The sequence below is a fragment of the Abramis brama genome (genome assembly GCF_963993115.1).
Source record: "Abramis brama genome assembly, chromosome: 4".
Classification (NCBI taxonomy): domain Eukaryota; kingdom Metazoa; phylum Chordata; class Actinopteri; order Cypriniformes; family Leuciscidae; genus Abramis; species Abramis brama.
Window position 1 is genome coordinate 29,626,050 of NC_139966.1, and position 14,636 is coordinate 29,640,685.

A 14,636-nucleotide genomic window follows, 5' to 3' on the forward strand; every position below is an offset into this window, starting at 1 on the left:
TGACTAGAGTTCGCTAGAGTTACCGAGTTCTCCTTTAAGGTGATTGCTGTCTGTGAAACTCCTTCCACACTGAGGACATATAAAACAGTTATCTCTTGAGTGGATCCTCATGTGGTTTTTCAGGGTTACTTTACATCTCAAACTCTTTCCACACTGATCACATGTGAATGGCTTCTCTACAGTGTGAATCTTCATGTGGGAATTAATGTGTCCTTTATGTGTAAAACTCTTTCCACACTGAAGGCAGGTGTAAGGCTTCTCTCCATTGTGAATCCTCATGTGAGTCTTAAGATTTTCTTTTCTTGAGAAGCTCTTCCCACACAGATTGCAGGCGAAAGAGTTTTCCCCAGAGTGAATTCTCATGTGGACACTTAGGTTTCCTTTTTGAGTGAAGCTCTTTCCACACAGTTTGCAGGTGTAAGGCTTCTCTCCATTGTGAATTCTCATGTGGACTTTAAAGCTTGCTTTTTGAGTGAAACTTTGTCCACACTGTCCACAAATTAAAGAACTTCCAGCTCTTTTTCGTGAAGTCATTTTTGTCTTTGAGCAACTAAAATATTTTCCCCCAGTTATGAAATCCTGATCTTTCTCATTCTGAATTTTCAGTTCAATTTCCTTCAGTTCTTGACTTTCCTCTTTCAGCTGCATCATATCTAAAGCAAAAACAAAACAAAACAAAAATGTTAACCCTAATTTAATGGCACAAAGCAACATACATCAAAAACAACATAAAAATGCATTAAAGCAGTGGTTCTTAACCCTGGTCCTGGCGTCGTGCCTCCAACAGTGGACATTTCGGATGTCATTGCATGATGTGCAGATTAATTAATCAAATTAAATGGCAAATTAATCACACATCAACTTTGATGTTTTTTTTGTTTTTGTTTCTATGAAATTATTCTAGGATAGTTCACATTAAAATGAAAATGTAGTAATTATTTACTCATTTACTCACACAAGGAGAAATATTTAAAAATATATATTTTGCTATATTTCGTCTATATATCGTCTTATATTGCACGTTTTCTAAAGGCACACTATAGTGTTTAGTGGGAAACACATCGAAAATATTATTCAGTGAAAATCTTGACATCATTGCTCTCATACATTCATGCAAGTGCCCACACACTGCACATACACTCACTGACCACTTTCTTAGGTACAGCTTTCTAGTAACGGGTTGAACCCCATTTTACCTTCAAAATTGCCTTTATTCTTTGTGGACTAATTAGCGACAATTTGGGGAGGCAATTGCTTGAATGGTGGGTTTATTATTATTCTTAATAAAAAAACAACAAAACAGTACCAAATATTACCAAATAGGCTCTTTTACATTTCACTTTGAAACCAAATCTTCTGCCATCGTCTTGTCAGTCAGCTCACCTCACTCTTCTTTTCAGACAGCTCCTCACTCTTGTTGCGTGATAAATTAATTCTGACTCCTGCTACTGATCTGTAGGGCTGTAATCAACCAAAGAAAATCTTGGTCGACTGAAGTCCTGAAATTTTCGACTACAAATCGACTAAAAATGATGTTAGGGGAAAAAAAACGTTAAATTAATTAGCTGCGCACTGTGCGCAGTACTTGGTAGCCTTGTTGTCCGCCTAAATGAATTATAAATAAACATAAAAAACTAGTAGGCTATTTGCAGTATATTAAATCGTTTTTGACCTAATTATTTTGCACTGAAATGAGTCTGACACACGAGTCTGTCGGCTCTGCAGCGTTGCATCACGTGCATCTGCGCGCAATATCATAGCCTATGATTTCCGAAAATAGTACTATGTTGTCAACTAGTGATATCATGACAAGAACTTTTGAGGAATATGCAACATAATTTAGACAATTGTTTTTGTCATATGTATTATAATAACTGACAGACACTATAATTTCATTGCAGCTCGCACAGAGCGAGGCTGAACATAGGAGCTCAGCTTCGCGGCTGAGACACGAATAGACTATTAACTTAAAGCTTTTACTCTTAAACACAAAAGGCACGTCCACTATAATAAAAAAAGAATGTTTATTAAACAAACCAGATCAAGTAATAATATTCAGTAAACCTTCTAGTAGCCTACTTTCTTCAATCTGTCTCTTCTCCAGTGGGTTGGGCTAATCCAAAAGAAGTGAAAACAAGGGGGGGTGTTCTGAAGACAGACTGTTACCTGTGAAACAGGGGTGCTCTGAAAACACCCCCATTAGTAATTAGTGCTTTCCACCTGATGAAATGAACGCGGCAAAACCATAGACTGTAAAAAAATAGGTAAAAACTGATGAAATGAACGCGGAAAAACTAATGAAATGAACGCGGCAAAAAATCGACCAATCAGAATTTTGGTCGAGCAAGAACGTATCGACCAAATAATCGACTGGGAGCACCACTGCAAAGCACCACTTAATACTTACTATAAGGTATAAGTATGACACTGTCACACCCATCATACATATTAGGTACACTAATGTTTAATTGTGATCATTAAGTATTGTCATTGTCAATTATGTTTTTTTTTGTAGTGTCGAGTTGAGTTTCAGTTGTCCTTATCTTAACCCTAGCCCTTGAGTTATCCTAACCATAGCCCTTAGCCCTAATAAGGTGAATAATAACCTTGGCACTTTGTCATTGCTATCATCTCCGACTCACTCAGGGCTCGACATTAAGCCTTTTCATGTGCTTGTCCTTTGGACAAGTAAATCTGTCATTCACTTGTCCGAGTAAAAAAGTTGCTTGTCCGGAATTTTTTTGGTGTGTGTGTGCTGTAAATATAATTTATTCTGAAGAAATATCCTCATCTGTGTTCAATCAGCTCTGATATATTTAAATCTGCATATTGTCATATCTGCACCTTCAAAGGGCTTTAAAGGTGCAGATAAGGTGCAGATATGGTGGTGTGCCCCCCCCAAATCTTATTAAATGTATGCTTCATCTTTAGTTTTAAATTTTATCAATAGATTAAATTGGAATAGCCTAATAAGATAATATGTTGTTACCCTAGGTAGGGCTGATCAAATTAAATCATTTACACTGAAAATTTACAACTGCATTATATAATGTTATGAATATGAGATTGTTTTAAATATTTTTGAATATACAAATAAGAAACGTTGGAAAGAATGATACTTTTAAACATTAAAGTTAAAGTAAACCGCCAGTAGGAGGCGGAAGGCGACCGTCTTAATGAGCGAGTCATTGAGTCATTCATTCAAACGATTCGTTCAAACAACTGATTCATTCAAGAATGAGACATGTTTATGAATGGGACATTGAATCTTTGACTCAGCCAATTCGTTCAAAACGCTGAATCATTCAGTAATGACACACGGTTAAGTGTTGCTGTGAGATGCGTTACGGTTCTGCTGTGATCTTTGTTTGGAACTATTTTCGCGGCTGAAACAGAACAAAAACAGTCAATATTGTGTCTAAAATGTAAGTGACTTAATTTGAACTGTTGTATGAAAGCAATGTCACATTTTCAGTCGTGATGGTATTCAGGAAAACGGCACTCGTCGTGTGAGGTTGCTAAACTGTATCATATGTTAAAAATATTAAAACACATTTTGAATTTTGGTACTGGCAGTATGTTGTTAACTGAGTTTAAACTGAGTTTACATTTGTTTGGACTTCTCCTCGAGAGGCTGCGCGAGCCTCAACAGCGCAACCTTGTTACCGTCAGTAATACTTATCCACTATCGATCGCAACTTACAATAAATATAATACAATCAGAATCATTCTCTCATTTTAGTGATTCCCTAGTAAAAAATTTTTTTTTGTTATTGACGTTTAATCAGGCTACTTGTCCGGTGTTGTGCCGAATTTCGATCCCCTGCCAAATTATTACCCCCTTAGTATTGGTAGGTTTAGGATTAGTTGTGGGGGAGGGGTAGGATTAGGGGTGGGGTTAGGATTAGGCAATCAGGTACTGACTTCAACGAGGGGGGTAATAATTTGGCAGGGGGTCGAAATTCGGCACAACACCGGTCGGGCAAGGAAAATTCTCTTTTACTTGTCCATTCAAAAAATCCACTTGTCCCGGACAAGCGGACAAGCGTTAATGTCGAGCCCGTCAGGTCATGTTGTTAGCACCGTATATATTTTTAAATTATGCTAGATGAAGTTAAAATATGGAGACACAAATATTAAGCAAAAAAATGGAAACTCATATATTGAGGTGGTGATGAAAAATTTACTACCAAGTCAAATTGCGTTTGTTACCTTTTACTACCTTTCAAGGGCCTTAATTTTGGTAGTTTCTTTTTACTACCGCGCGGACACCCTGCATTCATTCTGTGGTGGCGGGCCCTCACACCAAAAATCCACGGCTGCAGCTTCTCAGTGAGGTCCGATGTTGTGCATACCATTGTGTTATTGTTAAGCCCCACTAAAGGCATAAAAAACATTGTAAAGCACCATAAAGTTTTCGTGCACTATATTCCAAGACTTATAAAGTCATTCGATAGCATAATGTGAGGTAAAAATGAATATTTAAGTCATTAAGTTAAAGTTAATGGAAACTCATCTCTCCTCAGTCGTTCTCCATTCAGCATTCAAACAGCGCGTCACGTTCGGTTATGACAGTATCACGATGACACTCTCTCCAAGATCAATGTTCCCATTCCCATTATTATACTTTATTTGTAGATAAAGGTCTATGCCGGGGTTTTGGCGGCCGTGAATTCTTGTAGCATAGAATGACTGCTGCGCTTGACAGGGCGCATATAAGAACGAGCAGAGACAGCACTCTCACCGTCTTCAAACTCCACGAGCGCTGTCTTGCTCCCCCTGCCTCGCGCATATTAATCAAAATCAATTGCCACGATAGTAAAAGGTTGGCAGACCTAAGTTTCACGTGATGCATTCAGAGATTTTTTTCTCCTGAATTACCGCGGGGTGTGAATTGTGCTACAAAAAACGTTGCCTTATCTTCTCTGAAAAGTGTTCCACACATTCAGCTGACATAAAAAAAACACTTTCAATAAACAAAAAAAAAATCTATCCAGTGATTTCTGTGTTGACACAAATCTTGTGCGATGTCCTAAACTGCCGAGATAATCACACAATGCGTGCCGTAGGCTACATGCGTCCACTAATGACACGTCTGATTCGCGAACTAATGACTCCTTTGAACCGATTCACTTTAATGAATGGTTAAAACAACTGATCTGTCCAACATTGAACTCACGAGACGTCTGAATCTGTGTATAACTATGGGATTAATATCCTGCCATGATTCAAAAATGAAAATAAAGTTCTGAAAGGTTGAAACTAAGTGTTCGAAAACTCAAAATCTTACAAAAAAAAGTTTTGCAAGATCGAAAAATAAGTTTTGCAAGCTTGCAAAATGTAAAAAAAATAAAAAATATCTCTGCAAACATTATGTTGTTTTTGAGATTTCCTTCTTCAGAACTGCAACATTTTTTTACGATGTTGCGCAAACAATTTTTCAGAGTTTCAAATTTGTCAGTGTTCTCCCACTGTATTAGTTTGTTTTCCAGGTTTGAAACCTTGTAAATGGTGATCTGAAAACTGGTGTGCGAATGTGTGAAAAAAAGTTTTGAAACTCTGAAAACAGAGTTTTGCAGGCTTGCAAAGTGGTAAAAAAATTAAATCTCTGCAAACATAATATTGTGTTTGAGTTTTCCTTCTTCAGAAGTGCAACACTCTTTTTTACGGTGTTGTGCAATCATTTTTTCAGAGTTTCGAATTTGTCACTGTTCTCCCAGTGTATAGTTTGTTTTCCAGATTTGAAACCTTGTAAATGGTGATCTGAAAACTGGTGTGCGAATAGGTGAAAAAAAGTTTTGAAACTCTGAAAACTGAGGTTCGAAAGGGCGCAACTTATTACATTACATTAGCACTCCTATTGCAGACTATTTTTTCAGAGCTGAGTTTACAACACCCACTTTGCGGAGATACGCCCTCACAGTTGCGAGCTTGCGACTCACGTGATTTGTGGCAGCGTTGTCACGCAGCTCTGCTGAAACTCAGACTGAGCGAAAATGAAGCTTCGCAACTTCGCAACTTAAAAAAAGCCTGGAGGGAGGGCCTTCTGCTATTGGCCAATGCTTTGCTGTCTGCTGACGTACAGTCCAATCACAAGTCGTATTTACTGGAAAGGTGGGATTGACCGCCTGCTCCGCCAATGACGAAAGCGCACAGGATACGCTAACAGGATGCACGGCTTTTTAAAAAGTTTATTTTATAAATTATCTTTAAAATAGAATATTCTGAAAAAGTGACGTTTCCATTTTTGCTGATTCACATTGGTATCAAAATAGGTAAAACACATTTCAAAGTTACATACACCATTATGTTTTTGTAAAGATCACATTAGTTAACTGTAGGCCTATAAATTACAATCAGATTATAACAGATTATTATTTGATAACACCATTCAAAAGAATATTCAACATGAATGCCCCATTATGTTTTATGATTATTATTTGTTTTTTAACTACAATTGTATTCATAAGTTTTATTGGCTTTTTTATTGGCCAGCAGCAGTCCTTAAACAAACATAAAATACACATAATATACACTAAATATTTTTATATTTTTGCCCCATGCATTCATGTTGAATATTTGAGTTTTTTTTTTTTTTTTTTTTATGAAGGAAATTGCCTTTATAAATGTTAAAAAAAAAATGCAATGAGAATCAATTTAAGATTATTGGTTCAGAATAAATGACTTTTACAACACAACAATTGAACAGTTTACTGAAGTTAGTTATTGCACCAATACAGTAGCCTACTTGAGATTTTATTATAATATTAGGCCAATGTACATGACTGAGTCGCTCGCTGTGTGAGGAGAGTGATTCGCCAGCTGAGGAAAGTGAGTCGCTCGCTGTGTGAGGAGAGTGAGTCGCCAGCTGAGGAAAGTAAGTCGCTCGCTGTGTGAGGAGAGTGAGTCGCCAGCTGAGGAAAGTGAGTCGCCAGCTGAGGAAAGTGAGTCGCTCGCTGTGTGAGGAGAGTGAGTCGCCAGCAGAGGAAAGTGAGTCGCCAGCTGAGGAAAGTAAGTCGCTCGCTGTGTGAGCATAGACTGTGTGTGAGGCGAGTGAGCATGAGAATTTCGAGAGTGAGAATTTCGTCATTGGCGGAGCAGTCGGTCAATCCCACCTTTCCAGTAAATACGACTTGTGATTGGACTGTACGTCAGCAGACAGCAAAGCATTGGCCAATAGCAGAAGGCCCTCCCTCCAGGCTTTTTTTTAAGTTGCGAAGTTGCGAAGCTTCATTTTCGCTCAGTCTGAGTTTCAGAGTTTCAGAGCAGAGCTGCGTGACAACGCTGCCACAAATCACGTGAGTCGCAAGCTCTCAACTGTGTGGGCGTATCTCCGCAAAGTGGGTGTTGTAAACTCAGCTCTGAAAAAATAGTCTGCAATAGGAGTGCAAATGTAATGTAATAAGTTGCGCCCTTTCGAACCTCAGTTTTCAGAGTTTCAAAACTATTTTTCACCTATTCGCACACCAGTTTTCAGATCACCATTTACAAGGTTTCAAATCTGGAAAACAAACTATACACTGGGAGAACAGTGACAAATTCGAAACTCTGAAAAAATGATTGCACAACACCGTAAAAAAGAGTGTTGCACTTCTGAAGAAGGAAAACTCAAACACAATATTATGTTTGCAGAGATTATTTTTTTTTTTTACCACTTTGCAAGCCTGCAAAACTCTATTTTCAGAGTTTCAAAACTTTTTTTCACACATTCGCACACCAGTTTTCAGATCACCATTTACAAGGTTTCAAACCTGGAAAACAAACTAATACAGTGGGAGAACACTGACAAATTTGAAACTCTGAAAAATTGTTTGCGCAACATCGTAATTTTTTTTTGCAGTTCTGAAGAAGGAAATCTCAAAAACAACATAATGTTTGCAGAGATATTTTTTTATTTTTTTTACATTTTGCAAGCTTGCAAAACTTATTTTTCGATCTTGCAAAACTTTTTTTATAAGATTTTGAGTTTTCGAACACTTAGTTTCAACCTTTCAGAACTTTATTTTCAGTTTTGAATCATGGCAGGATATTAATCCCATATATAACAAACCGGTAACACTTTACAATAATTTTCCATTTATTAAACTCTAGTTAACTACATTAGTTAACATTTACTATTTATAAACTGCACTTCTACAGCATTATTAATGTTAATTTCAACATTTAGGCTACTAATAGCCTACATTATTGAAATCAAAAGTTGTATTTGTTAACATAGTGAATGCACTGTGAAGTAACATGAACAAACAATGAACAGCTGTATTTTTATCAACTAAGATTAACAAATACAGTAACAAATGAATTACTCATGGTTAGTTCATGTTAGTTATTAGCCTAATACATTAACTAATGTTAACAAATCAAACCATATGTGAGGGGAGGATACACCAATGTATCCTTGGTCAAAGCTTCCTCATTCCTCACGGTGCAATTAGAGAACTGAGATGTCCTTCAAGACGGCTGAGTTCAATCAGTTTCCAGGTCACCGGCTGGAGGACGGAGGAGCGAGGAAACAAGGAAGCATAAATTTGAGAATTGAGTAGCGCCCACAACATCAATGTTATCAAAAAAGAATAGGAATTTAAAAGGAATAGCTGCTTGAGGTAAAGCTGAAGAGTAAATGATTAAACTTAAGTCCGTTCTATGACATCCATGAGATACATAACATAAACATAACATTACAACTTGCATCTGCACAAAAGGACGCAAAGGCGCATGTGAACTTGAGCGTGCTAGTATTTTAGTCTATGGTTTGAAAGGGAAACGCACAGAGAATTTACACCATTCTATCACAATCACGTTCTCATTGTAATGGTATATGGCGTGTATATTGGTGCTTCACATCTTGCACTTAACTTTATTTTTCATGATAGAAAATTATTTCAGTCATCACTGCATCACTGCGCATTTTCAAAGCCATAACGAGAAACAACTTTAAAGGGATCATATAATGTCATTTTTGTACAAGCTAATATGATTCTTTAGGGTCTAAATTAAAAGTTTGTAATATACTTTAATTAAAAATTCTCATTAGTATTGTAAGAAAACACTCATTTTACCTGGTCAAAAACAGCTCTGTTTTCAGCACGCCGTTTCAGTGCATGTGTCTTTAAATGATAATGAGCTTTGCTCACTCCGCCCCTCTGTTCTGTGCACACCGTTTGTAATAATAACACAATAACCTAACGCGTTGTTCATTATAAACGTGGGATTATTAATTATATTGATAACGTCGTACATAGAAAACATGCCATAATGTAGGCTACCCTGAGTGTAAAAATAGCCACATTAATCGTGAAGCGTGCAAGCTATTTGCAAAGATTAATATAAAGATTAATATAAAGGTCAATAAAACGTTACACTCACTTGTTCTTCTGGAGGTTCAGCAGGAACACGAATAGTTGGTACAGATCCTTTTTTCAAGAGCAGCTTCTTAGCAAATCCAGCTTTATACTGACCCTCATTTGTAAAGCAGTCTGGTGAAATGATTCGCGCAAACATGAAAGCATTGACGTTGATCGTGGGGAATATTTCCTTCGAAAACAAACTCAGCCACTGCGTCTTCAGCTGTACGGATTTAGAAACATCATCAATATGACTGCTGTGTTCGTTATTACACCCAAGAACAGAACACCACAATCGTTAAACGCCATTCTACTCAGCACTCCAGCTATCAACAATGATCGAGGGCGCGAGGGCGGGTCTGTGTTTGAAACGCTGCTGTCAATCAGACATCGTGGGAGGGGCGTCGATATTGTGACGTCACAATATCGAACAGCTTGATTTGAGACAGGAGGAAACATATAAGAAGATTTAAAAAAAAACACTGGATGGATTTTTATCATTTTATGATGGTTGTGTACAGGCACTGCCAACACACATTTCAGTACAATCAACTTGTAAAAGTGCATGTACCATTATATGACCCCTTTAAATAAAACATAGGTTTAGCCTACTGTTAAAAATGTGAACAAAATGCTGTATTAATATGACCGTCTCATAACCCAATCATAGACAGCAATGTCGGACATTGTATTTGAGCTGAAACTGAAGAGTGAATGAAATTGGTAAACTGCAGCGTTTTGCTAGCTGGTTATTAAACTCAACCAAACGCGTCTTATATTTGAGATTAATCAGATATAGACCACATAAAAGTAATATTACAACTTACATCTGCACAAAAGGTGAATGAGCACATGAACTTGACCATGCTAGTCTGTTGTGTAGCTAACTCGTGAACGCGCTCTTCCTTTAACAGCGCACTGAAAAACTAAAGCACAGAATTTACAACATTCTATTACAATCGTGTTCTCATTATAATGTTATGCATACGATAGACTGGCGCTGCACATCTTGCATTTCATGATCAAAGTGATTCCAGGCATCACTGTAGTGTGCGCTTTCAAATCCAGTTTCACTTCATTTTGCAGGTCTGGAAGGTGTGCTGTCTCACACCAACCAATCAGACCTCAGGAACCGCCCCAAATGCTGCAATAACCAATCAGAAAAAAAGATAAATATATTTTTTAAAGTCAGGACGATCATTGTTTTCATGATCGATCGTTGCCGTCACAAACGAGTACTCGAGTGCCCATCCCTACACCCTAGTAGTCCTGAAGACATTGCTTAGCTGATTCAGGTGTGTTTAATTGGGGTAAGAGTTCAAATTTGCAGGACAGTGGCCCTCCAGGAGCATGTTTGGGCTCCCCTGCTCTAAGAGATGTAATAATACAGAAAGCATGTAAAAATGCTGCCTTTATTAAATCACTTGAGATGTCAGACTCCAGTTCCATGACTGAGTTCTGCTCTTAAATCAAAACGTTTTGGTGATTTATTTACATTGTGTTTGCAATGTTAGTTATGATGAAAGTGTGGCAAGATGACCGATGGTGGAGTCAGGGAAATTGCAAGTTTTCTAGAAAGCCTCTTGTTTATTTTTCCTTTATCTTTTCAAAACGTGCAAATATTTACAGTGTCAGGATAGTCAAAAAAAAAGCAAAACAAAAACTGTTCATAAAGAAAATAAATAGGCATTAAGTTGCCAGGCTACGTCTCTCAAGACCCTGCACACTTTACCAACCAGCATTACTATGCCACAGTTCTTTCTCTCTGCACAGCCCTTCTGCCACTGAGGCCATGGGGCCTAATACAGCCTTAAACTAGCCGTAGCCCCACCCACTAGATTGCCCCATTGCTAACAAAACAATCATCCATGTAATCACATGAAAATAATTAAATAATAAATCAAACAAGCAAACAACAAATAAACAAACACATACCAAACGTTTCTCCCCCACCAAAATCACATTTGTAGAGAAAAACCTATACAAGAAATAAACACAAAAACACCCCTGCAATAATGGTTTCTCCCACCCCTCACCCGCGAAACCCCTCTATTTCAACCCAGTGGCACATCCCCTCCGCTTCCCCACGCAAAACCAGGAAGTTGAACCGGAGATCGGGACGGTGGTGGGTTAAGTGTGTACAGTGTTGTAATTACAAAGCTTTAACTAAATAAATAAGAAGTTTGACAGCCAGTGTGTATATTTTCATTACTTGATACCAAAAGACGTTAATACAGATGGGCGATAAAATGACAATGTATAGTTTGTGTAATATTATATATGCTTGGGATCATGCACAAACATTTGCCATTTAAGAATGCCGGTAACGTTAGGCCTTTCCATGCAGCTTAAACAACATTGCATGCTAGCTGGCAATTATGGCAAACTGTGGTAAATGACATTGTAAATAGTGCACCAGTAATAGAACAGCAAACGGCAATGACAGCGATATGACACGGAGAATAGCGGAAAGACAGCTTGAATGTTAGTGCCGGTGTGGCGAATAATATGGTTACTTGGTGAATTGGGTCCGGGCTGAGGACCCAAGCAATCCGATTGGCTCAAAGCCCGTTTTATGGGTAATCGCTTTAGTGCCTGGTTACAAATCATACAAAATCACTTTATTATAGAAGACGTTTGTACTACGTTATAACGAATCATTAATGTATTTAATGTATTTTAAATTATACGGTTCATATACTAGTATTTAACCGAAGCTATAGATTGTGAAATTAAACATTTCTCGTTGGTAGTGTTTTTTAGTTAGCTTAGATAATAGCATAGCATACAGCTAACGTTATCCGATGATCGTGCGTGCTATGAGCTTTTCCTGAGCTGATACTGCCTTAGTACCGTCTCTCTGAAGACCAGCGGGATTTAGCATTCACAAAGCTACCACATAATAACACTAAAACAGCTCACGTTAGCTACAAGTTATCGCGAGAACAGATTTAGACCAGGCATACTACTGGCATACTAATGGGGTCCTCAGCCCGGACCCAATTCACCGAGTAACCATATTATTCGCCACACCGGCGTTTGGCTGGCTGCCCGCTTCGTGAGCACGTCACGACTCAGTTCGTGACAGAAAGCATTTGTGAGAGTGTAGAAACTAGAGTTGCAATACCAAAATCATTGATTGTTACTTAGTTTGTTTATTAAATTTGTAATGCCATGCTAGCATTGAGGCTATTTACATGGTAAACACAAGGTCAATAATCACAATCCATAAAATGTAAATTAATATACAAAAAACATTTCAACCTAACACAAGATAGAAAATCTAAAATACATTCGGGTGATAGGCTACATTATGACATATTCCATGTAAACATGTTTCTGAATAAAATTCTAGCAGCATTTTCTAGCAGTATCATAAAAAATTACAATCCAACAGAATATGTTTAACAGTCAAATGTTTTGACATGAGAGACATAAATGAAGAACTTCGCCTATCAATAAAAATCTTGAGTGACCCAGTCGGCAAGATCACTGAATTCATGCACTAAACAGACTGTGATTGGTTACAGCGCTCAGCACTGCAACATTTGACGCAATGGGAATAGATCTAAATATGCTATAACCAACAACATTCATGGTTAGTTCCAGAGTTCGCCTGCCCATTCAGTCTAAAGGTAGACAAACTTGGCTTGCTTTCCTCAAGGGAGGCTCGAGCTATACGAGCTAAACACCAAAATATATTTACGAGGACAGCAATCTGGGCAGTCAACTGAGAGTAGTTCAGCGATAAAAGTAGAACATACAAAATGCTTTTGTTAGCTGCATAATTAGGTGATAGAAATTAATGCCTTTCATTGTTTTCATTTCAGAGGTTGATATTGGATTTAATGTTACACAAATTGAGCGTGTTAATAATTTTCCTAATTTAATGTTTGACTGCATGTCATAATACGAATGTTCAATGTAGAAGTAGAATCTTCTCATGTTCACTTGAAGGCAGCGTTAGTATTTGTCTGGTCATGAGATCTCAATGTCTGTCCACATGAGGGACCCGCTCCATGCCAAATAAAACCACTTTAATTAGGACACTCATATGACATTCTTCAAAAAATGTTCAGCTTAGAAAATGAAACCAACCTTTTTGAGTCTCAGTATTCAGAGTGAAACAAGATGTTTCTCCAATCTTCATGTCTTCACTCTCCTCTTTAATAACTGCCATCTTTATAATAGTGTGTCGCGTGGATCTCAGTCGTTTCACCAGGACTTTTTCTGTGTGTTTAGACTATCTGTCATGTTGATGAGAATAATTAACAGAAATAAAAATAAACCTCTGGGTGCGATCTCAATCAGCTCCCTAGTGCAGTACGTTAGTCAGTGCACTGGTGAGAGTCAGGGTGAAAGTTAATGTCTTTAAATGACCTAATTTTTTTTATAGATATTTTTTTAGTTGTAACACGTTTCTCGTTGCATTTACAGTGTTTTGACCAGCAGGTCTAAGTTAGTCAGTGCTCAGTGATTCGAATCAGTGAATCATTTTTCAAATCAATTAGTTCAGTTGACTCGGGAGTTTTGAAAGCTCCGTTTCTCCCATCACAAACTGATTCGCGATATAGGGAGAGAAATGAGACGCACCTTTTCTGTTACTCATGCACTTTACTGACAATAAATAACGTTCATTAACGTTAGAAAAAGCATTACAACGTTACTTTCAATAAGAAATGATTAACTTTGCATCGCCTGTAAGAACTATGACATTGAACGATTTATATCGACAAAACTATCTAAATGTTTTAAAACACAAACCTTTCTTCAGCCGAATCACAACAGTGCATGATCGAGGCCCAGGCCTATGACGTCACATCTCCAAACCAAAATAAAAGTCCTGTTCACATGCTATATATGTGTGTGTGTGTGTGTGTGTGTGTGTGTGTGTGTGTGTGTGTGTGTGTGTGTGTGTGTGTGTGTGTAAATGCGATGTAAGAGAATTTCAGAGTTCTTTGTTTAGTTTTTTTCACAAATTCTTTGTCAAGTCACATAAAGTCACATTTATTTATAGATTTTTACAATAAAAATAATGCAACAAAGTTTGTTTCCAGAAAATAGCGTCACAGTCCAGCTTAAGTCCAATGATGTTTAATTTTTGTTGTAAAAAAGTTATTCATTTAGTTAATTTCAATAATATTGATGAATATTAAATTAAATGTTAAGTTCATTTTCTTTGTGAAATACTTATTTAAATACATGTTGTCAGGGGCAGACTGGGACCAAAAAGTGGCCCTGGACTTTCTGGCCTACAGCAGCCCACCACATCCCACATTATAACACATTGGC

The 14,636-nt window shown here is 37.5% G+C and overlaps 1 protein-coding gene across 3 annotated transcripts in view; it reads right to left on the minus strand.

Annotated features, from left to right (window-relative positions):
* LOC311081983 (uncharacterized protein) overlaps positions 1-14,162 on the minus strand; it is a 37,414-nt gene extending 23,252 nt beyond the window's left edge. Inside the window, exons 1-3 of one of the 3 annotated variants that reach the window (XM_084112737.1) lie at positions 14,109-14,162; positions 13,443-13,591; positions 35-653 (exon numbers count right to left, since the gene is read on the minus strand). In XM_084112737.1, coding sequence (XP_083968863.1) covers positions 35-653; positions 13,443-13,524 — 701 coding nt within the window. In that variant the 5' untranslated portion in view covers positions 13,525-13,591; positions 14,109-14,162. Of the gene's footprint in view, positions 1-34; positions 654-10,092; positions 10,489-13,442; positions 13,592-14,108 lie in introns of those variants that run through there. The other 2 variants (XR_014606066.1, XM_084112736.1) reach the window with 2 other exon arrangements.
* Positions 14,163-14,636: the final 474 nt, after the last annotated feature.